Genomic DNA, 23,865 nt, shown 5'->3' with positions numbered 1-23,865 from the left:
GCCGTTCGTCCGTTGTGGTAACTCAATCCTTCTTATCTGCTGACTGAAATTGTAGCACACACAGAAATATCCAACTATATCAAACTTGTAATGCTTCAAGCGCCTCTACCACTGGTGTCATCTCTCTCCTCCAGGCAGCCGTCGCTGCTGTGATGTCCTAGAATAGTTGGACCTTGCTATCAAGATAATTCATGTGGGGTTTAATTGCTGCAGTTGCACGGAAGTCATGAAATTTGGCTAGAATGTCTCTCGAAAAGGGACCAGCCTAATTGCAATTTACAATTCCAGCCGACTCTAAGCTCTCACGCTACCCTAAAATGGTTTATGGTAGATTTCCAATGATTGCTGTAAACTGCACCTGCATTCATCCTCCAATGTCATTGAGTTTCTCTCTTCGGGACTGGTTATCTAGGACTCCACACTTCTATGCCCATTCTGCAAGGGGGATTCTTGCAACGTCTCAATTTCGGAGCCAGTGGATTTCATGCCACCTGCACATGATTCTATACGACAGTGGATGTACAAAATGGCACCCCTGCTCTGACAGTGAGGCAACCACTGATTGGTTAGCATTCTGGAAGGTCTTTACCTTACGTGCATGCAGTCCCATATAAAAGGGATGTTTAAAATGGCACCGCTGGCCCGACAGACAGGTGTCCGCTGCGCATAGCTAGCACACCACACAGCGCATCACGATGGTGTCTAAAATGGTAAGTATGCACATAGATCCACAGAAATGGACTCGGCTAATAAGAGAATGCTCATTGTAAATAAGGGACATATCACAAAGGTATTAGAACAGAACACAATAAATATATTGAACAATGAATGTAGAGAGCATTAGGCTCATCGTTGCTTCTCCATTCTGTTTTAGAACACTGTGCATGACAAACAGAACTTCACCAAAGAAGTTGGATATTTAAAAGTACGGGGAAGGGGGGGGCGGCATGGCCTGGGAGGACCCGAGAGAAGATGCCCCTCTGAGAGCCTCTGCACTCTGGTGGAGTTTTTCCATATATTCAGTAGTTTACAAGGCTATCAGTTACCCATATGACAGATAGCAACGCCACTGACTCAGGTAACATGGATCAAATGCAGCAGCTAATGCAGGCCATGCAATCGCTCACTCATGAGGTCCAGAATTTGAAACAAGAAAACACGAACCTCAGACAACAGGTAGCCCGGCTCACGCTGGTCCAGAACTCCCCACTTCCAGCTACATTTCGAAGACCGAATCATCCAGAATATACCAGCTCTGGTCGACTGCAATGCAGCCGGCAATTTTATTGATGACCAATGGGCCCAGGAGAAGGGCCTAGGTCGTATTGCCAAACCAGTGTCTATCCCCGTCCAAGGAGTGGACAGAAGCCCTTTAGTGTCAAGACCTATTAAGGAACAGACTTGCATGTTATTTTGTAAGATTTTGTCTCATACAGAGCAGATCAGCTCTGACATAATGACAGACCATTTTCCTATAATCTTGGGTTTGCCTTGGCTCCGCTTACACAACTTACACAATCCCTATGTGAATTGTACAGCAGGCACTATTTTCCTAGGTTCCAAACAGTGTATCACCCATTGTATAACACAAGGTTCCATTGGGATTAGTTTCATTCCGTCCTGTCCTCATGACACCTCCCCTGTGATTTTCCGCCAAATGTGTGGAAACCCTTCTTGGTATTCCGAATTCACTGAGATTTTCTCTTCACCACAATTTGCGGTGCTACCCTCTCATCGAAGGGATGATTGTCATATCGAGTTGGTACCTGATCAACACATTCCTTTCGGGCGCATGTACTTCCTTTCTCAAAAGGAGAAGCAGATCTTGAAGGAATACCTCCAGACAAATCTTCAGAATTGATTGATTGCTGAATGCACCTTACCAGCGGGTGCCTCATTATTTTTTATCCCCAAGAAAAACATTGACGAACTTCGTCCATTTCTGGATTATCGAGGCCTCAATAAAATCACAGTACCAGATCAACATCCGATGCCTCTTATCCTGGACATATTGGAGGCGGTGAATGGAGCAAATATATACCAAGCTTGATCCAAGGGGAGCTTACCACCTGATACGGATTGCAGAAGGGGACGAGTGGAGGAAAGCCTTCTGCACTCCGTTCGGACAATATGAGTACCAGGTGATGCCGTTTGGGCTCTCTAATGCACCGGCAATATTTCAAAGGTTCATGGACCATTTGTTCTCTGATGTATTAATACACTGTGTAGTCATATACTTAGGCGATATTCTGGTGTTTTCCCCCACAGAAGAGGAGAATGTCAAGCATGTACAATTAGTTCTAGGACGACTTCAGTCAAATCACCTCTATTGTAAAATGGAGAAGTGTGAATTCCATAGTTCCCAAGTATCTTATCAGCTCAAGGTATTTTGCATGGATCCGTCCAAAGTCTCAGCGGTTCTTGACTGGCCACCACCTACCTCAGTCAAGGAAATCTACCGTTTTGTGGGATTTGCTAACTTTTATAGAAAATTCATCCCAGACTTCTCTTAAACCATTTTGCCCCTCACAAGACTGCTGAAGAAGGATGTTCCATTTCTATGGGATTCTCACGTTCAGTCCTCATTTGAACGTTTAAAACAAGCCTTTTCGATGGAACCCATACTCATCACACCAGACCAGAACAAGAAGTTCATCCTAGAGACGGACGCTTCCCATCATACCATTGGAGCGGTCTTATTGCAAGAAAACGACATTGGACTAGAATCTCCTGTAGCATATCTTTCTAGAACCTTAAACCTGTCAGAACTAAATTATTCGGTGCTTGAAAAAGAACTACTGGGCATCAAGAAGGCCTTCGAAGAGTGGAGGCACATCTTGTTAGGGTCTAAACACCCCATTGAGGTTTGAACCGACCACCAAAATCTAAAGGTACTACAGTACACCCAGACCACCAAGAGCAGACAGGCCCGGTGGGCTCATTTCTTCTCACCTTACAATATACTGTTTACCTTCCTTCCGGGCAGACAAAATCTGCGGGCCGATGCGTTGTCCCATAAAAATCATCCTACAGTCAAGTTCCAGTCTGAGAAAATCTTCCCCAAGTCAGTGTTTGTACACGTCATCACAGATTTTCTACACTCAGTTAAACAGGAAACCCTGGCTCATGCAAGGGAATGTCAAACCATGGCCCGACTACATGACTTAACCTCAGAGGGAGGCTACTACTTTGGCAATCACCAATTGTTGACTCCAACTCCCACACTCCAAGTTGAGATAATGCACATGTGTCATGACTCCCTGGCCGCTGGACATAGAGGGGTTTCCAACACCTTAGCCCTAATAAAAAGACACTTTTGGTGGCCCACCATGACTACGGATGTACGAGATTATGTCTCATCTTGCTCCGTTTGCCTACAGACCAAGACTCCTTTACATCATTCATCTGCACTCTTATCCCGTATGCCCATTCCTGATAAACCATTTCAGATCATATCTTCTTATTTTATCGTAGACCTCCCTCCTTCAGAACAACACACCGCCATTCTGGTCGTCATCGATTATTTCAGTAAGGTGGCTCATTTTGTTTCATTACCAGGGGTCCCAACAGCTTCTCACATGGCTAGGATCTTCATCCAAACCATTTTTGCTAGACATGGGTTTCATGACATGATAGTGTCCGATCGGGCACTCAGTTCACTTCCCAATACTGGCAGAAGGTTTGTTCTCTTCTCAATATCCTCTGTGCCCTTATTTCAGGATACCAACCACAGACCAATGGTCAGACTGAGCATCTGAACCAAACTCTAGAAGGCTACCAGCGTTGCTTTATCTCTGTTGCTCAAGACAACTGGGTTAGCCTTCTACCATTGGCAGAGTTTGCATATAATAACTTGCCTCATACGACTCTGAAAGCTAGCCCCTTTTTCTGCACATATGGTATCCATCCTGCCTGTTTTCTGACTGCGATTCTGTCCACCTCTCACATGACCGATGTGGATGCCTTGTCATGGACATTCATCAAGGTCACAAATTGGCTCGCAAGGCCCTCCAGGATTCTCAGGATCACATTAAATGGTATGCAGATTGGATTAGGCAGCCTGCTCCGAAGTACTTGGTCGGGACTTTGCGTGGTTGGCCTCCCGTTTCTTACCTCGACATCTGGTTCCATCCAAATTGTCCCCATGTTATTTCGGCCCATTCAAGTCTTCAGCTGATTGGTCCTGCGCAGGTGCGCCTCCATTTGCCTCCCTCAGGGACTCGTATCCATCCGGTTTTTCATCTGTCTCAGGTCAATCCTGCTCCTCCGGATTGCTTCCAACGTGGGGCCTCATCTCATCCCCCTTCTGTGTCCACCGCTACCGGCCCGGAGTTCAAAGTATCAGGCATTTGTGACTCCTGTTACTACCCGGGTCGTCTCCAGTACTTGGTGGACTGGAAGGGGTACTCTCCTGCGGACAGGTCTTGGGAGCCGGCGGCTGGGGTTCATGCACCCCGATTGGTTCGTTGTTTCCATCGACTGCATCCGGGCAAGCCTGGCGAGATGCCTCTGAAGGGGGGGCATACTGTCAAGACCCGTTGCCGGCACAGGTTGTGGCCATTCCGTCAGAGTACAAGCCCTGTATCTTCTTTGCTGTTTCTTTCTCCCAACATGGCCACCCGTTCACTCAATTTATTCAGGGCATTGCACGCAATAGTCACTGATAGTGCTTTGTCCCGGTCAACCTGCGCATCCGACATATCTGCAGTGGATGCCCGCGGCTGGACGTGTCGCTACTCCTTTTCCAGACGCTACATGAGTTCGCTACTGGTCTTAGACTATGTCTGTCTTAATCTATCGTGCTTCCTTGCTTCGAGTAACTCTATCTTTTTGCATTATAGTGTCTCTGAGCCCTTTGTTGACAGCTTAGTTTGGGCTCCTATGCTATCGGTGTTCAGACTGCCACCCACTCTGCTCGGAGCTTGACCGGCATTACGCTATCAGTATTCTACCCCGAAGAAGTCTACGCCTTCGAATTGCAGGCGGGATCACTCTCACCAGTGATATGGTAAGCGCGAGCCATAACACTTTCCTGCTAAACTCCGCTCTTCACGCGATCCGTATTCATGTATCCTGTCATTTCAGTCTGCACACAATCCATGGTAGAGCACTTGCGAGCACGATACCCTCGGCTCCAGGATCGATCTTCTACTCACGTCCTTTCAGTAGCAAAGGGACTTATACACAGCACATGGTCACAGCCCATCCAGATTGTCCCGTCCTGAGAACCTTTGCACCGCTCCACCATTTGAAGCACAGGGGAGACTCCAGACTGCACGCAACTCACCTGTGAAACCTTAACCTCAAGCTACATCCAACCCCAATCCAGATACCAGGGTTTTTTACCCCAGAGGGTTTCCCTGGCTCCTCTGCGCTGCTCAAATTCCAGTCACACAGGCTGGGGGCCACAGAGGGGGCGGGGATTTCTTGCTCTCAGCTGCTTCATTGGATCCAGGTTGGTGGAGTTTTCCATACATTCAGTTGTTTACAAGGCTATCAATTACCTATATGACAACCCCTTGCAAGGATACCCGCTGCTTCCGTGGCTGATGACCTCTCTGAGGAATCCCCATACGCAGGAGATGGCATACAACAGGGTGCATTGAGGACCAGGGTTACCATTAAGTGGACCTTTGGGCTCTTTTGAAGGCACAATTCCTAGTCTGGGGTGCTTTAATGTACAGGCCAGAGAACGTGGGGCAGATAGTCCTGGCCTGTGCAATGTTGCATGCTAGCTGTGTCAGATGGAACATACCCCTGCCACCAGATCTGGACATTCCTCTGCCAGAGGATGATGCTAATGATGCAGCATGAGCTGGGCCCATGCATGTGCACATGGAGGCCAGGGAGGGGCACATGGCCCATCGAGAACTCATAGATAACTTTTTCTGAGTACCCCTTTCACTCTGCACTTCCCTAGCACCTTAGTGCATATGATGCACAGATGCAAAATCAAACACCCTGTGCAACCCCCTCCCCTCCCCACACACACCCCCTCTCTCCCCATACCCCCTCCCAAAATAACCCCCTCCCCACACACCCCTTCTCCACACACCCACCTCCCCATCCCATGCCCCATCTCCACCTCCCCACACCCCCCTCCCAGCACAAACCCCTCCCCTAATACCCCAAACACCCCATAGTCACAAAGTGAACCAAAATGTTACACCAACTGTCATTTGTGCTGCCTCTTCGTCACAGGGCTCTTGGCTGGACTAGGTGTCGAAGAAATCCGCTGGGAGTGGCGCTTTGGGCTGCCCTGATGCGAGTTCCCTGGGGTAGTGATGGTCGATGGCGGGTGAGACGTCTGGGCCCGCAAGTGCCCAAGAGTGACTTGCAGGGTGTGCGAGAGGGACTGAGCCATGGCTGAGATCCCCTCATTCCCCTCGCGGATCCTTTGTGCTAGGATGAGTAGGGCAGTGGTGGTATGCCTTGTGCCTGTTCACTCCTGTAGCTGCTGGCCTGGATGCACTCACACAGCAGGCTCAACCCATTAAGCTGCTCCTGGGCAAGTGTCGTCATGGCCCCATGGCTGTCCTCCATTGCACGTAACCACGCATCCATGTCCTGGATGCTGGGCATGGGTAGAGGAGGGGGCAGTGGCGTAACACAAAATGTGGGGGCCCCCCTGCGAGCCATGCTGAGGGGGCCCCCCAACTCGGCAACAAATCACAGGTTGCGCCACACTCTGGGCCGGCCTAGACTGTCACGCTTGCACAATACGCATGAACGTGCTGCTGAAGGGGTATGCCGCACACTGCACTAGGAAAAAGATACAAATATGTGTTTTAATGCAATATACAGCACACTTTCTGAGATAAATTGGCTATAAAGCCAGAGTGTTTGCAATTGTTTTGTAGGGTAACACAATCCAATACATGCAAGTCACCAACAGTGCACAGGAACATTAATGCTTCCAACTGGCTGCACAATGTAGACCAGTGTAAACACGTAATAACATTATAGTACAGAATGCCAGGCCACATTTAGACATACCTAGACTGTTTTCAGCAAAATGCCAGTCAAAGCAATAACACTCATCAAGAAGAGAGCACACAATAAAGCATGTGTCTCCATGGCCTCGAACAACACGGCCAAACTCTTTAAAATCTGCAAGGAACTGGTCAATCCGGTTGTGGTCTATACCTCTTCTGTTCCCTCCCATGCCCTCTGTACAGCTCTGGCCTCTCATTTCTCTGCTAAATCTCAGGACATCCTGTCCTCTATGTCCTCTTCCTCTCTCGGCCCATTTTGGCCATCTCTTCTCTCCTCCTCCTTTTTCCTCTTTCTCTCTGACAACACCTGACGAGGTTTCTAGACAAGTCCGATCTATGAAAGTGTCGTCCAAACAGGTGCTCCGCTGCTCCTCCAGAACCATCAAAGCCCATATTGACACCCTCGCTCCAGCCTTGGCCGATTTCTGTAATCACTCTTTCGCCACTGCAATGTTCCCCTCTCCCTTTGAGCACTCCCTTGTGCACCCACTCCTCAAGAAGCAGTCTGCTGATCCTACCTGCCCGGAAAACTATCGCTCAATCTCCACCTTTCCTGAGCAAACTCTTGGAAAAGCTTGCTATCTCCCAGCTTACTCTCCACACTGAATCTGTTGGTTGTCTCCATGACCATCAGTCTGGCTTCAGAGCTGCCAGAGGCATGGAAACTGCTCTCCTTAACACCTCTGCTGCTCTCTAACCTTGACTCCAGCATTCCTTCTATTCTCATCCTTCATCTTTCCTCTGCTTTCGACAGGGTCAACATCGCCATCCTGATCAATCGACTCTGTGAGAACCTGGGCATCACAGATCAGACCCTAGAGTGACTGACCTACTTCCACTTGGACCGCCACTCCGCTCCCAGGTCGATCGTGGTCCCATTCTCTCCGCCACCTCTCTCTACCTGTGGCATTCCCCAGGGCTCTATCCTCTCACGCTGGTTTTTCAACCTCTACTTGGCCACTTTGGCCTCCCTGATCTCTACCTTATCCTCTAAATTTCAGTGTTGTGCGGATGACTCAGCTTTCCTTCAGGCTCCCCTCATCCTCCTCTCCTCTCTTGCTCATTCCTGACTGTCTATCCACGATTCAGGATTGGTGTGCCTCCAATGATCTCTGCCTTAATGCCAGTAAGACAGAGATCCTTCTCATTGGGACCCTTGCCACTGCGTTTCCTCTCTCACTATAGCAGACCACCTTGGGCCCTCTTCCTTTGCCTTCCTGCGAGGCAAAAAACCTTGGTGTCATCTTCAACGCCACACTCTCTTTCTCTCCTAACATCTCGGACATCACCAAGAAGTCCCACTACCAGCTGCTCCTCCTCAAAGGGACTCTTCCCTTTCTCACTCTCCACCAGAAGCTCACTGTCTCTAGGCTGGACTACTGCAACAGCCACTTTCTCAATCTGTCTTCTTCTAGTCTCCGTCATCTGCAAATAATCCAGAACAGGACTGCAAGACTTAGCCTTGGCCTCAAGCCCTGGGATTGTATTTCTCCAGCCCTGAAATCTCTCCACTGGCTGCAAGGATCAAGTTTAAGAACCTTTGCATTGCCCACAAGGCTTTCTGGGGCCAGTGCCCACACTAAATCCAATGCTCTCTTCCAAAATACCTTCTTTCTCTAACCCTTCACTCAGCTACCTCCAACTCTCTAAGGCTTAGACATTTCTCCAGGCAGAGAGTGGGGGTAGACCTCTCTCCTCTGCTGGTGCCTCCAACTGGAATGGCCTCCCTGCCCCTCTCAAACTTGAGGCGGACAACCTGAAGTTTCGGAAGCAGCTAAAAGCTTTCCTGTTCTCTGCTGCTTTCGCTCTCTCTCCCCCCCCTGCTGACCTACCTGACCTACCTGTCTGCTGTACTGACTGGCTGCTTGGCTACCCTCAGAGTCTCTCTGAGTTCAGGCTCTTTCTTGATTGGTCACCCTTGCACTGCCTCCGGGCCTACCATGCACTTAGGGGCTGTAACTGTAACCCTGCAGTCCATTGTTCTCCTTGCACAACCAATAGCTGCTCTGCCCTGGCTGCACTTACTGAGAGCATTGCTGCCCTGTTTCCCCCTCCCCTCTCACTTGCACTTCCCTGCTCCCTTTTCCCTTGCACTTCTCGTTCTCGCAATGACACAAGGCCTAGTGAGATCGTTTGTCTTGTCCTCCCTCTATCATCCCTCCCTTATGTACACTTGTGTACAGGCGCGTTATAAATGACTTAAATTACATCATATCATTGTATCACAGATGCCCAGAAAAATATACAATGCCGCAGTAAGAAATGGCTAGAATGGCAGCACCCAAATGCCAATCTAGCCAGGTAATTAAAGTTAGCAGGACTACTTTATCAGAAATGTCCAGTTAAAAGAAAGTCATACCAAACTGAGGAATGACTAGACTGGCTGCATCAAAATGCCTCTCTAGCCACTAATACCACATATAATGCCTGCTTAGCCTGGACATGGACAACCATTATGATTTATCACACAATCCTGCCCCCCCACACATCCACTCTCCCTCCCACCCACTACCCCAACCTCCACAATCAGCTCCTTGGCCCAGAATTACCTCTGCATCCCTCTTCCTTGTCCCAGAGCTTACGTATGAGGCTCCTTGCCTCATAGGTAAGTACTGGGATGAGGAACAGTGGGACTAGGAGTGATGAAGATTACAGGTAGCTAAATCAGGCATTACCTCCATGTACCTCTACCTCTTCCCAGTACTTTTGTATGAGGCAGAGTGCCTCAAACACACGTACTGCCTCGTATATAAGTACTGGGACGAGGAAGAATAGGGCTAGGAGTAAGCAAGGCATTAAACACAAGTAGTAGCGCAACACCATTGAGTTAACTGGGCTTCAGCACTACCCCCCTGACATTTTGGGCTATATTGACTCAACTTGGCTAACCTTTAGAGCAGTTGCCAGACCGAACAGGACACAGATTTTAAACGGCACCTGGTTTTTGCTGTTAACAAGAACCCAGCAATTACCAACGTAAAGCATTTCACTGTTAGTACCTGCATTCAAATGCCACATTGTTTAGGCAATTGAAATCGTGATGTGGGTTTAGTACTTGCATGCCAGGGGAGTGATTGGAAGGGTAGAGAGGGAACAGGAGACTTATAAGAGAGAGTTAACTGCTTGTAACATTGAATCTGCACTAGAATAGTCTCATTAAAATGCTTAAATAATTTGGATGCGCCCACACAAATAAGTTTCCCCCTCCCCACCGCATGTGAAGTTAGCGCCTCTCCCAACATTTGAAGAGTTAGCCCCCCCGAAATGAAGGTTTTCTTGTGCCCCTGTACACAAGCACACACACCATTCACCTTATACACACCCAGTCATCCACACATTTAAGTGTGCACCCTTTCACCATACACTCACACAGGTAGCCACCTATACATTTAAGTGTACACCCTTTCACCATGCAGGCACACCCACACAGCCACCCATACATTTAAGTGTGCACCCTTTCACCATACACACACAGGCAGCCAGCTATACATTTGAGTGTGCACCCTTTCACCATAGACTAATACACGCACACCTCATGGAGTTGAGGGGGGCCCTATTACTTAAAAAAGAAATTGGGGCTCATTACGGGTCCAGCGGTAACCGTGCCGGTGCTACCGGCAGGTTGCCGCCGGACCCATAAAAAATTACTATGGCCTGACTTCCCGGTGCCACCGTCCGGCGGCTGGGAAATCAGGTGCTGGTAATTTCATTAAACCCCAGACTCCACGGGAATGGGGACACAGAAGCACCTGCACCATTGTTAACGGTGCCGGTGCTTCCATGACAGGTCTGCCTACCGTGGCTGCTGTGCCTGGCAGGGTCAGACCTGTCGGTCACGGCAGCCCCACCAGGCAGACCTGTAATATGCTGGTCCGGAAACAACAGTGCCTGTAAGCTTACCAGCACCGTTGTTTCCGGACCGGCATGGTCAGAATGAGCCCCATTGTTTCTTTTTTAAGTCACTATAACTTCATTAAGAAATTATTTCAGTTAAGGACCGAACCATAATCAAAATAATTTCTTTATGATGGCTGAGTGGCTTCAAAAACAAACAATTTCTTTTTGAAGGCATAGGGCTCCTCCCCCACCCCATGACATGGAGGCCTCCAGCCTAGGGTCTTCCATGTCATGGGGTACGGGGGCCCTCAGACTTCAAAAAGAAAGTTTCTTTTTGTAGTCACTCTGCCTTCATAAAGAAATTATTTATGTTACAGAAATGTTCTTTATGAATGCAGAGTGAATTTCAAAAGAAACTTTTTTTTTTTTTAGAAAAAAATATATATATATTTTTTTTTTTACTGGGGCCCCCTCCCAGCCATGTGCTGGTGGGGCCCCCCACACCGCGGGCCCCCCCGCACCGCGGGGGCTGCGGGGGCCCCTGTTACGCCAGTGGGAGGGGGGCTGTGCAGTGTTACAAGGCTGAAAGACGGGGTCGGTAGGGGGTGTGGTTGTTGTCATCCTCTTTCTCCGTGCTGTACCAGCCACGATGGTGTGCAGGGTAGAGAAGGGATGCTGGGGCTACTGACCACAGGTGTGGTTCTGGTGGCAGCTGGCGGAAGTGGTGGCACAGCTGACGGTGGTGGTGGCACAACTGGCACTTGTGGCGGCACAGCTGGTGGTGGTGCTGGCACAGCAGGTGGTGGGGGTGTTGGTGCAGCAGGTGGTGGTGCTGGCACAGGAGGTGGTGGTGCAGCCGTCCCAGGTCTGCCTGCACATGCTGGGCCTGACAATGATCTAGGCACGTCGCTGTCAGAGGATGTACCCGTTTGGAGGAGATGAGCATGCTGTTAGTCTTCTGGGAGTCACAACTACATGCTTGCATTACACTCATGCTACATTGTGTGTGTTCTGCTCTTGTCATGCTGTTTCTTTGGTCTATTTGCTCCGATGTGTGCTTCTACATGTGTGCGGTGGGAGTGCACATTGACTTTTGGTCTGCCAAGGTCACTTGTTGTTCTGTGTGCGGTGGGCCTATGATTCCTGTCCTGTTCTCCCGTGGCATACATGTCCGCTCGTCATGTGTCCATTGTGGGGCTGTGCATTTTTGCTATTGTGCTTGTGCATGGCTACATCTGCCTGCATCCCCTGGCATGTGTGTGTGATTGGTCGATTTGGCGTGGCTGACACGTATTAAACTTGTCCCGTTGCCCAGTTGGTGTTTCTCTGGGTGGGGATGCATGTATTTTGACTCAACATTTGCATTTACATGGTGTTTTTTGTACTTACCACCATCGCCTCGTGTCCATCCTCTGCTGCCCTGAATTCCTCAATTACCTTCATGTGAAAGATGGAGCTGCACTCATCCTCCCAGGGCATGAGGGTAAGGGATGCCACTATCCCTCCTCCTGTGGCAACAGATTCCCTCCTAAGGGTGGCCAGGATGTTTCGGACCCTCAGCCGCAAATCGTACAATGGGCGTAATTATAGGGTGGTACAGTGTTTATGTGTCCCCCAACTTTTGTGTCATGCCAATTTGTCCCCCCCCATCTTTTGGCAGCAGGGCCGGGGGGCCGCATTGTGACCGCCAACCTGAGTTGACCACACGCTGACACAGAAGCAGAAAACGAAACCAGCCTGAGTTTCATTTTCTGCTTCTGTGTGTGCGCTGTAGCGGGCCGGGTCAGTTTGTAGGCGTTCCGCAATCCGGATGGCAACATGACTATATAATATTTCATTGGCTGTTTGTCAGCCAATGAGATTCGTTATAGCGGGTGTCGGTGATGACGGGCACGCTGCTGCTGCGCGCATGCATGCGCGTCGGTGGCAACCACCTTTTGGAGTTTTCCAACCTAGGCGAGCTCTGAAGGCACCCTGGTCCCTGACGAGGCACGTGCGCACAGTTTCCCAATGCGGTGATGGTCGGTGCCTTCTGCCCAAGCTTGCAAGAAGTTGCGCCCTTGTTGCGGGCACCCGAAGAAGATTTGTCGAGTCGATTCAAAGCACAGCAGGTAAGACTCGAGTTTATTAATTTCTCACCCATTGCAGTGTGTTTTTCTCTGCCTCCTGTCCCGTATATCTAAGGTGCCGGGCAGGCACCTATAATTACGCGATGCTGATATATGTTCATTTACCCTGTGCCCAGTCCTATTTGGTTTTTTTGCATTCTTGCACCTGTCCTGTGTGATAATTCCACTATAATCTCAGGACTATGAGTACCAGAATGCAAACAAAAAGGAAAATGTGGATAGAATAGACTGTTCTCATGTGACAGTGGCCAACTTAAAATGTTGGCCTGAACAAGAACAACATTGTTTTGATTTGTGACAATAGCTCCATAGCGCCTAGAGATCTAACCTACTGTTTAAATATGCCCCCTGTCAGGAGTGAGCCTTCCATTCTGCACTGCGTTTCTCATCCTACTACTCTTAGGTTTGCTTATCCATAATGGCTGCGGCAAGTGACAGAATGCAAATAAATGAGACAGGGTAGAATGTTCTATTCGCATTGGGACACTGCGAGAACTTGAGGTGTCTGCACAGCCTAAGTGCTTCAATGTGTTATCAATATAAGTGACTTACTTTGTCATTATTTTCAACAGACATGCGCTATGTTTTGAATTATGTGAATAAAAGGCAGCGTTTTTCAAGCATGCCCAAAAATCAAGCCAAAAGTATTTGGGTGACCTTTTATTTCACAAATGTACTAATCAGGTGCAGTGAGCCGTGGTGAGGACTTCGTTTTAAAATGCATTTGACACGTGACAGTTTACAATCCGAACTTTGCTGATGAAATAGTTAGTGGTGATGAACTTGGCCCAGCCACCCATTTCCCAGGAATTGTTGGTTGCAGGTGGAAACACCCACGGACCTGCAGGTTTGCGGCAATTCTAAGACATGTTGGGCCTTAATATCATCACGTGAGTGATGATGCTGCACAACCACGCCACAACATCACTGTAAAAAGTGCAGCGCTTCTTCTGTCACTGCTGCGTAGCTGGCAACAGTGACTTGCCTGCTTGGTTTTCCTGGCCGCCCTCACCCCTACATCTAGATTTAATCTGATACTCCAGCAGACCCCACAGCCAACATTGACATATGCCTGGCATAGGGGGGGGGGGGTAGGGGTTTCTAGGCACTAGGCTGCTGGAAGAGCAAAGTTTACTTTTGCTGACTATGACCCCCATCAAAATTCAGAAACCTATCTGCTGCGCTCAGCAGGGTCCATTCTTAGCCAAGCTGTGTAGCTCTAGGCCTTCTGTAAAGATAGCTGAATGCCTAACTCTTGAGTACAGTGCAGAGTTACACTGCTTCAGATGTAGCTTCTTGCTTTGTATGACTTCATCACCTTTAAAATGTATGCCCTATTTCCCTCTGCAATATGTGGCACTACAAGTGTGTTCCTAGTTTGTGACTGGCTGTTGTTAAGGCATTGTGTTGATGGGTGCTCACGTTTTGCGAAATGCGTTTGTGTGTCTCATCAATGTGTGGCCTAATTTTGGCCTTTATATCACTTTGCTCTTTGGCTGAAGCATAAGGTATTTTGGTGGTTTTCAGGCTGTTTTCTAACTCATATGTAGGTGATAAAATACCACCCGCAGATTATTAAGAAATATTTTTGGTATGCAATGCCATCAGAGTACCGTGCACAGATTTTTATTTCCACATGGGTAAACACTGCATGGGCCATCCAGTTTCTAATCGGGAAATCTGTAAACAGACTGTATTTCAAACAGTGCCTGTTTTATAGTTACAGACAGGCTCATTATGAGGGCCACTGAAGGGAGTATTTTGCTCCCAACCTTCTATACTTTGACACAAGTAGTGTGAAACTCAAAGAAACACCTTGGAAAAAAAGTAGTTTCAAAATGAAAACATTACACAGGCCCATCAAGTGACTGCCACATCCAATCCAACGATCAGTCCCATCGTAAGAGTCCGATCCTGTAGAGACTTTTACACTTCCTCTGAGGCTCAGGGCTCAGATATATACTCTTCTTCTTCTCTCTCTGCAAAAGTTGCAAACGTTTAGAATCGAGCCTCTTGAAAGTTGAGTCCCATCACCAGTCTGGAAACCTTAACATGCTCTGAAGGCCAATACCAAGAACATTGACTTCCGAGGCCAACTTAATGGCTTAATTCATCTTTTATAACGCACTTAAAACCTCTAAGCACTGTAAGTGATAAATAAGATGAGGGGCCAACCTGTGACACGCCAGGTCATAGTAAACTTAGTCTTAGACATGTGTATATTTAAAGAAAGGTAGATGGAAGTGGACTGTGCGTGTTGTTCTTTGATTCAGGGGGGTGCAGTTTTGTCAAATGTAGAGCCTATCTTGGCATGATTCTGGCATTGTGCAGGATGCCTATTGTGCCCTCTTGTGTTGTGTGTGGCTCGCTTTCTCTCTGCGCCTCACGCCCGCTCTGGTGTGGCATGGCAGGGCGAGGAGAAGGGAGTGCGCCTGGCTCACCAGAGCAGTCTTGCCAACAGTATCTCCATAGGGTTAAATAAGAGCCTGGCCAACTCTGCTGCCGTTCATGCATATAAAGCTGAAAGCATTTGCAAAAGTTGGGGTACTAATAATGCACTTGCGCAATCTCAATGTCACTTGGCCTAGAAAGATCATTGTCTCTGTCTTCCCTCTGTTCCCCCTCCCTTTGTCTCGTGACGCCTTGAAACACTTGTGGATAGGTGTGTTATACATGCCATATCATATCATAACTCTTGGCTATTCTATGTATGGTGTTCACTTCAGCATCCCTGAAATTATATTATTAAACATGAAATAATACTTTATTTCAAAATCGGTTATCTTATGCACAGAAATCATCTATGGTCTTATTATTAAAAATGTGTTCCTGTTTATAAAACAAAAACACAAAAAAAACCCACAAAAAAAAAAAAAAAAAAACGCATTGTAGTTTGCCCGCTATTATAGTTCAGCCGCATGATATGAACAAAGGAGTTCCACTTTTTTTTTAAAAAACAGAGACATCAAAAGACAAGTCTCACACCCCATACCCCTCATTCTTTGTGCTGACAGCCTTTCAAGTGGGGCAATTTATAGATTTGGCTCACTTAACAAACCATTGTTTTTACACAGTATGTTGTGCTTAACATTTCAGTGTTAAGAACTGAACATGGGGCATTTGTATTCACCAGGCCAGCACATGTATCAGCTGACCAAGCCTATGCATTCTTCAAAGAGAATTTAAATGACACACAGAAAAGTTTAAAACTATTTTCTTTATTTTATTGTCTCTTCATTTGACACACCGAAACGTGTTTTTCTGTATATTACTTTTTAGTTACATCTGGCGCGTCCCTGGAAAGGTTAACTCTAATTTTCTTGCTTAAGTATTCTAGTGGCTGCTTTGGGACATGGACTAAATGCATCTGCTCAGCATCAAAGGTCTTTTAAATGTCTAAACAAGCCAGCCACTGCCTAGTGCACACACCAGATGGCAACTCAATGTCACTTGGCACCTTGATTAGGAAAGTAGAGTTAATTGTCTGTCACTGTGCAGACAGTAGTCCATGGCAAATCGGTGCAGCGATATGTGTGCAGCAATGATTTGTGCATTGCACAAGTCACCACCCTTCTGGTTAATGGCACCTATGTGGTGCTCCCTTATGTAACAGCACATATACCTGTTTTTGTCTGATGTGCCCAATGTCCATACAAGAGCACACTGGAATGTTTTGTGCATATGATTCTGATGAGCATGCCATACTGTGCCCACACTTAAACACATAAAGCAAAGAAGTTGCCTCAAATTGCAAATCCTCTAGGTCAAACACCCTTTCTACACTGCAGCACCAGGATTTTCACCAGCTGCAGGCCAGCACTAATAAGAGATGCTAATGCCAGCTCTGTTAGATAAAGCATTGTCCTGCTCTTTTTTGCCGAAATAATCCCTGAGGCCTGTGAAATAGTGAGGAGGTAAAGGCTGAGGAACTGTGGACCCTTTACCATGCATTAGAAGCCAGTTTTGTGTAAAACACTTCATCAGCTTATTACTGGTCAGGCTCAAGTTTGAAAAAGCTACAATCCTTTCTGTGTAGCCTTTCTGTGCAGTGTTTATTGGGTCTCTCTTGTGCAGTATCCTGTTTGTTTGTTTTATTATTTATAGCGCGCGCCAGACCTGAGGGTATCAGAGCAAAGAAAAGGCAGGAAAATTCTTAGCTTGGTTACAGTACTGTCTTGGTTACAATCCTGTCTTGTATGTAGATATTATTCCCTATAGACGTTTCTGTATTGGGGTTGGGCATTTCCACACTGAGACATAAGTCCTCCCTCCTCTAAAATTCTTCAGAAACAATTCTTCATAAACAATAAGCAAAAGAGCCCTTTTACCCCCTGACATCTGCAACTCCGGAATGAAGATTTGTATTGAACTACATTTGGATCACATTTGTAGCTCATACATCTATTTTCTTAATAATCTTTAGGTGAGGAAGACAGAACGAGTGCTTGCAGGAGTCCTTCCGGCACCACTTTGTGTGCTTTCAAGGACATCCTTCTTAGAGATCAGGGCAGAGAGAGGAGACACAGGAAAGGCAGAAGCTGAGCTAAGTGAGATAAGAACAGCCCTGAGCTATAACCTGCTCTATGTATCCTTTAGTGTATTCTTGGCTTGCGGGATGCCCAGACCTCTACTCACAGTGTACTGATTTATAATCCTAAAATGTACTTGCTGAGCGAGTCTGTTTTTGATAGAACAGTGTTTTTGACTAGTTAGCGATACAAATTATGTTACATATCTACATTTCAGAGCAATTCACTACATACATCCATCCAAACCAGAAAGAGTGCAGATGAAGCGCCAAAGGGAAGGCCAGCCTACCATTGAAGCCTTTTTCAAAAGACCGGGCGTTAACCCTGCAGATCGTACAAAAACATCATCAATTAGTGCTCCTCATGAAGAAGAAATGCATACTGAGTGTAACGATGAGCATGAATCAGAACCCCAAGTTGAATCACAGTCACAACCAACAAACTGTGCTGGTGATGACATCCCTACAACAAGTTCTTTCACACCAAATAGCACACCGTCTCCAGGTGACCATGTAACCAAGATGTCAATCCTTACTTTGCAAGAGCCCTTTCAACCACCTAGTGAGGAGATACCTCCACAAGAATGTGTTCAAATAAGCCTGCGATTTCAAAGTGCCTGGTACAAAGAATTTGAGTGGCTGCATTTCAGCCCTGATTTGAAGGCAGTGCTGTGTTTCACTCATACAAAAAGTGAAAAAATGGGGTTTGCTTGCCTTGTCAAGGAAACGTGAGCCAACATTTTCTTCAGGAGGATTTTCCAACTGAAAGAAGGCACGTGAAAGGTTTGCAGCTCACAAGTCATCTGAAACTTACCAGCATGCATCTTGGAAAATGGTACACGCCCTACAAAGACAAAGCATTGATTCTACTCTGCAAGATCAGTCAAGGAAGTCACAGGAACTTTCAAGGAAATGCTTATATAACTTGTCATCGCTTTGCGCTATCTGGTCAGACAAGGACTGCCACTGCGGGGTCATCAACTGGATGAGGGAAATTACAATGAGTTACTAAAAAGTTTCAGCGGCTGTGAAGGGAAACGTTCAAAACGTGGCTACAGTGGAAGCATGACTACACCAGTCCAGCAATACAGAATTAAATCATCTGTTCAATGAGTCATGAAATAATCCGTTCCATCATAGCCAACATTAACTGCAACTCAATGTATTATTCTATTATTGGAACTCAGGACTACTCAGGAATGGAACAAGAAAGCATATGTCTTCGTTATGTGGACTCAGACATGAATCCTCATGAAGAGTTTGTTGGCTTCTATGAGCCCAAGGATATGACGGGGGATTCTATTGCCAACCTAATTTTTGAAGTGCTTGTTGGTCTTCCTCGTCCTGTTGCTCTCCTCCGAGGTATGACATTTGATGGCGCTGCTAACATGTCTGGGGCATATCACGGAGCCCAAGCTTTCATTAAAAAGAAACAGCCACTAGTCTTATTTGTACACTGTGGTGCACATTGTGTGAACCTAGTAGTGAAAGAAAGCTGTGACGTGAGCCCCTTGCTACGAAATGCCCTAAATTGGGTAAATGAGCAAGGGAAGTTATTTGGTGAATCCCTAAAGTTCAGAACATGTTTTCAGCTATTGCCCACACAGAAAATGTATCAGTCAACAACATAAAAAAACTGTGACCTCTTTGCCCTACCAGGTGGACAGTCCGACAATCTGCAATTGAAGCTGTCCTAGGACAGTATGAACTTGTCATTCAAAGCCTACAAGGAATAGAGGAAAGTACTAGAGAAGCAGCTACAAGGGCAAGTGGTCTCCTGGAGCACTTTCTGAAAGGAAATACTATTCTTCGTTTAACTCTAATACAATCATTAATGGAACCACTCACAATACTAAATAAAAGCTTACAAGAGCGGAATTGCACTGTATCAGACATGCTGAAAAAACATAATCTCATACAAGAAAACCTAACGAGGCTCAGAGATGAGTCACATCTTCTCGTGTTTTTTCAGCAAGCAGGGGCAATAGTTCAAAAGCTGGATTTAGAACCAATCACCCCTCCACAACCTAGAAGATTACCAGTAGGTTTAGCTGGTAATGGAGAACAATAGACTGCCAAGACAGCTGAGCAGTTCTTCAAAGTAGAGTATTTCAAAATCATCGATATGGCCCTTTCTCAGCTACAACACCGGTTTAGTCAACCAGGATTGCAAGAATTGTCCCAACTGGAAGAAATACTTCTCAATGCAGCGAAGTGCAGTGCTGGCCTCACCGATGATAGCATTAAACATTTAAAGTCATATCCAGACATCAATGTTAGATTTCTGAAAGTGCAACTGGAAATGCTCTCGCACAATTACACATACACTTCCTTAAATGAGGCTGTGAGACAGTTCCAACAACTCGGTAGTGATGTTAAGAGACTTTTTGGTGAGCTGGAAAGATTTCTTAGGCTGCTGATGGTCATCCCTGTAAGCACATGTGAAGCGGAGAAGAGTTTCAGTGCTCTTCGTCGCCTAAAAACATGGCTGCGCTCCACAATGACACAGACTCGTTTGAATAGTGTTGCCTATTGCCATGTGCAAAGTCGCCTAGATCAGGTGTCTTTAGACAATATTATCCAGCAATTCATTCATGGAAATGAACGCTGTCAAGCTACATTTGGACACTATTTCCGAAAATGGCATCTTCAACCAGGGTTCAGTCTTGGGTAAGCTTCTGTTTTCTCTCTTTACGATTCTTCCATGTCTTGCTTTTGCTCCTCTTCCTTGCTGGCCCCTAAACATTGGAATGCACTCCTCTCCTTCACTCTCTCTCCTCTTTTCCACACTTCCCTTCTCGTCTCAAAACACATTTGCTTTTTTGCTGATTTGGTTGTTTCATTTATTTCCAATTGAACTGTACCGTTTCTTTTACTTGTTAAACACTTGCGTTTTCTGCTCAATACATAAAATAAAATGCAAATAATCAGGGATGCACTATATTTGTGTAAACTGTCGCTACATCTAAAACAATCAAATAAAAGATGTTACAAGTAATTAATGAAATCAGAATAAGCAACCTAACGCGCTGTTCTTGCAGGCATCCATTTTATATTATGTCTATATGCTTGTTTGAGTCAGTGCCCTGATGGCAATAATCAAACACCAGCTCCCTTCAGCCTGCTTGCAGGCCCTAGGTCGAGGGGGAGCAGGCATTTTTACTGTTGTCAGTGCAGTGAATTCTAAAGACCAACTGTGGTGTTATAAGTTTCAGAAGACTGGCGTATCTTTAGAATTTAATTTTAAAGATATCCATCAGTCTTATGAAAGTTATAACCGAGTGCGTCGGCAATGGACTCTTGTCGTTTAGTACTTTAGTCTTACCCCTCAGTGCCAACGTCTGCCCACTCCACCCCGGCCCTTTTTTTCAGTTGCATTGATGTCCCCCCCCAACATTTTCAGCAAAGTTACTCCACTGCAGAGTGTCAATGTCAACCACATCTCTATGAAACACATGCTTGGAAGGCATGATTCCTTCAATGTGAGATAAGGGGTCACTGAACCCACTTTTACATTCTCTGACAAAGTGGGATTGATACCCTGCACTGGGTAATGCTTGTATATCAACTCGGGGGGACACGTTCTTCCGGATCATTCCATTCCTGCTCGACTGTTACCTACACAGTTCTTAATAGCAGAATCTTCTTGCCCCCATACCTTCGACCATTTCTGAAAACACAATCAGAATAATCATACCTATACCAGCTTCCTTTTCATGTGCCGGATCTATTCCTTAGTGACATGCCAGGGTAAGACTATTGCCTAGCAACGATGTCAAATATTTCGTCGCTCCATGTCATTCCACCTACATGCTTTCTGGACCAACCTCCTGTGTGCAAGACAGCAATCGTAGCTGGGTGATTTTCCCCAAACATGTTCTTTCGTCTGGTCTTCTGCACTGCACGTGACTTCCTAGTACTGCCAGACGTCACAATGAGCATCACATTGTATCCCTTGAATTCCCTTATACAGGAATAAATTATGGAGGAGAGAATATTTAGAGGGTCCACTCAACTGGTGGCCAATCCCTTGGTAGAGTCCTTTCATTGAACAAAAAGCAGGAGTCATGATGTTTACGGACCCTCATACCGTAAAATAGGCCAAAGTTGGAGAGGCATATACACCAGATATGAGGAAAAAAGATTGGGTGAGGGTTCTATACGGATGGCAAAGCCTTAAACTAAGGAAGGAATGTGTTGAGGCAGGAGGAAGAGGGAGTAATAATTAGGGGGTTGTGATGGACTTCTAATCTATTAAATGGAACTAAGTGGCTTATAAACCTGGCTGTTCTGACTTTTCATTGAAAGCGGTATACACAGTAACCTCAAATGGCGACGCACCGCCAGCCACCATCTTCCCACATTCAGTGTGCGAAAACCCACAAATAGATTCAACTCACGGATGTGGGCGATGTTTATTTAGTGCTCAGCCTTAATTCCTGTCCTAATCTGATCCTGTTCTTGGTTGTAAAAAAATTCTTTTAAAGTTCGGGCAAGAACTTAACTTACTCAACACACACTAAATGACCCATTTGTTTGGCTAATCCATGAAAGGTTCTCAGCTCTTTCGGATGTTCAGCAGAACTTGCATTCCCCTGTTTAAGGTGTGTCCATTACATACACACATGCCCTTACATTTTTGATTTTATAGAAAAGGAACCAGTGTAAATATGTGAGCAGAGCAGAAAAACATGTTTCCACCATTGCCAGAAAAGAGCCGACACTGAGACGGAGTTTCCAGTAAGTGACAGAAAGAAACATCTCTAGAAATACCCTTTTCAATGACACCTGTCAAAGAGATGGCATGCTGAGTATGTGCTGGGCAAACACATATTTTGATTACTTCCTGGTGTATTCTGTATAAAACAGAGGTTTCCACCAAGTCATCATCATTGTTCAATCAATGCTCTAGAAGATCCGACCAGCGCCAAACCCACGACTTCTCGAACCAGCCGGCAGGATGGAAACAGGCAGCAAACTCGATCTAGTGGAGTCCCCTCCAGTAAGATTTTGTGTTTAACTTTCTTTACCTTATTCTGTTGTCTATAATATAAAATGCATGCCCTCCATTTCTAATGCTCTCATACACAATGTCAAAGCACGAGGCGCCATCGAGGTTGGAGGTGATGGGTGGGTTAGCAGTGGGGGACAGAGGGTGTTTCATCGCATAACATGGACATTTCCTCTGCAAGTCACCAGGTATGACTCACCAATAGCAGCGTCTAGCACAGGGTTCTGCAACCTGTGGCTCTCCAGATATGTGGACCACGATTCCCATGATCCCTCGCCATTGACTATTTTGGCCAGGGCTGATGGGAGTTGTAATCCAAAACATCTGGAGGGCCAAAGGCTGTAGTCTCCTGGTCTAGCCCTTTGCTGCTCTTATCCACCAACAGTCACTATATCTGTAAATTCACAAGTTGCAATTACACCTTCAGCTGCTGATGTCATTCCCTGTAATGTTTTCAAATGTGGCTCAGAATACAGATACAGATCTAGATACCTTGTGTTTGGGAACTGAGATGCCTTTGAAAAGTATTCAATTGTTTGCAAAACATATAATCTGTACAAAAAAACGAATAAAATAATATTTCATTATTAGAGTTTGCAATGTATGTGTAGTATTTTAGCTGGTCCACAAATGTATTGTAATTTGACTGTCAATCTATTGCATTTGAAGCGATCTTGGTGTCTTTGCATTGCCTCTGGGCGGCAGGTTCCCCGGCTCCATGCTTCTAACACTGCCTCTCCTCTCCCCCTGCAGGTTTACTCCATATCCCCCAAGGGCTGGACCCCTGAAAAGAGGAAGAAGGTGGTGATTATCTCTGTGGTGGTGGTCGTCCTGTCTCTGATTGCGGTGGCCGCGATCCTGATTGGAGTCAAAATGACCCAGGATCACACAGAGAAAGTGAGTAGCCTTGTGTATTTCCAGCCAGACTAACACATCCTAAGAACAGACAAGGATATCTGTAAGGGGAGCATCCGGCATGGCAGCACTGAGGGAGAGGGTAAACTATTGAAAAAGCTGTTTTGTTCAGGGGAGGGCTTGGGGAAGATATAGCTCACCCAATGAGTGACTATAGTAAAACATAAAGGGTGATGGCTTGAAAGTTTAGAATCAATCTTAACCTCTCGCATTGATCTGGGCACCCTCCAGACCTTTGTTATTTGCCTGCCAAGCCATTGCAAAAGGGGAAAGACCATATGCAAATCAGGCTTGGTCTCACCCCAAAATGTTCAGTCCAGCCCAAACTGCTTTGTCACATTCCTTCTGCACGAGGCCACAAGCGTCCCCAGACATGTTTTGGCCCCATTGGGCCTCATCAGTGAGAACTAGCTTGGGTCTCTTGGCCCAGCAGGAATGGGACCCATGTTT

The 23,865-nt window shown here is 46.4% G+C and overlaps 1 protein-coding gene across 1 annotated transcript in view; it reads left to right on the top strand.

The window, feature by feature from the left end:
* The first annotated feature begins 22,228 nt into the window (after positions 1–22,228).
* Positions 22,229–23,865, top strand: part of LOC138504281 (surfactant protein C-like) — a 38,949-nt gene continuing 37,312 nt past the window's right edge. The window contains exons 1-2 of the mRNA XM_069624668.1: positions 22,229–22,491; positions 23,254–23,397. Coding sequence (XP_069480769.1) covers positions 22,450–22,491; positions 23,254–23,397 — 186 coding nt within the window. The 5' untranslated portion in view covers positions 22,229–22,449. The remainder of the gene's footprint in view (positions 22,492–23,253; positions 23,398–23,865) is intronic.

Source organism: Ambystoma mexicanum, chromosome 11 (assembly GCF_040938575.1).
Source record: "Ambystoma mexicanum isolate Mex_15411 chromosome 11, UKY_AmexF1_1, whole genome shotgun sequence".
Classification (NCBI taxonomy): domain Eukaryota; kingdom Metazoa; phylum Chordata; class Amphibia; order Caudata; family Ambystomatidae; genus Ambystoma; species Ambystoma mexicanum.
Note: the sequence above shows the minus strand (reverse complement) of the source record. Positions and strands in the feature narration are given on the sequence as shown.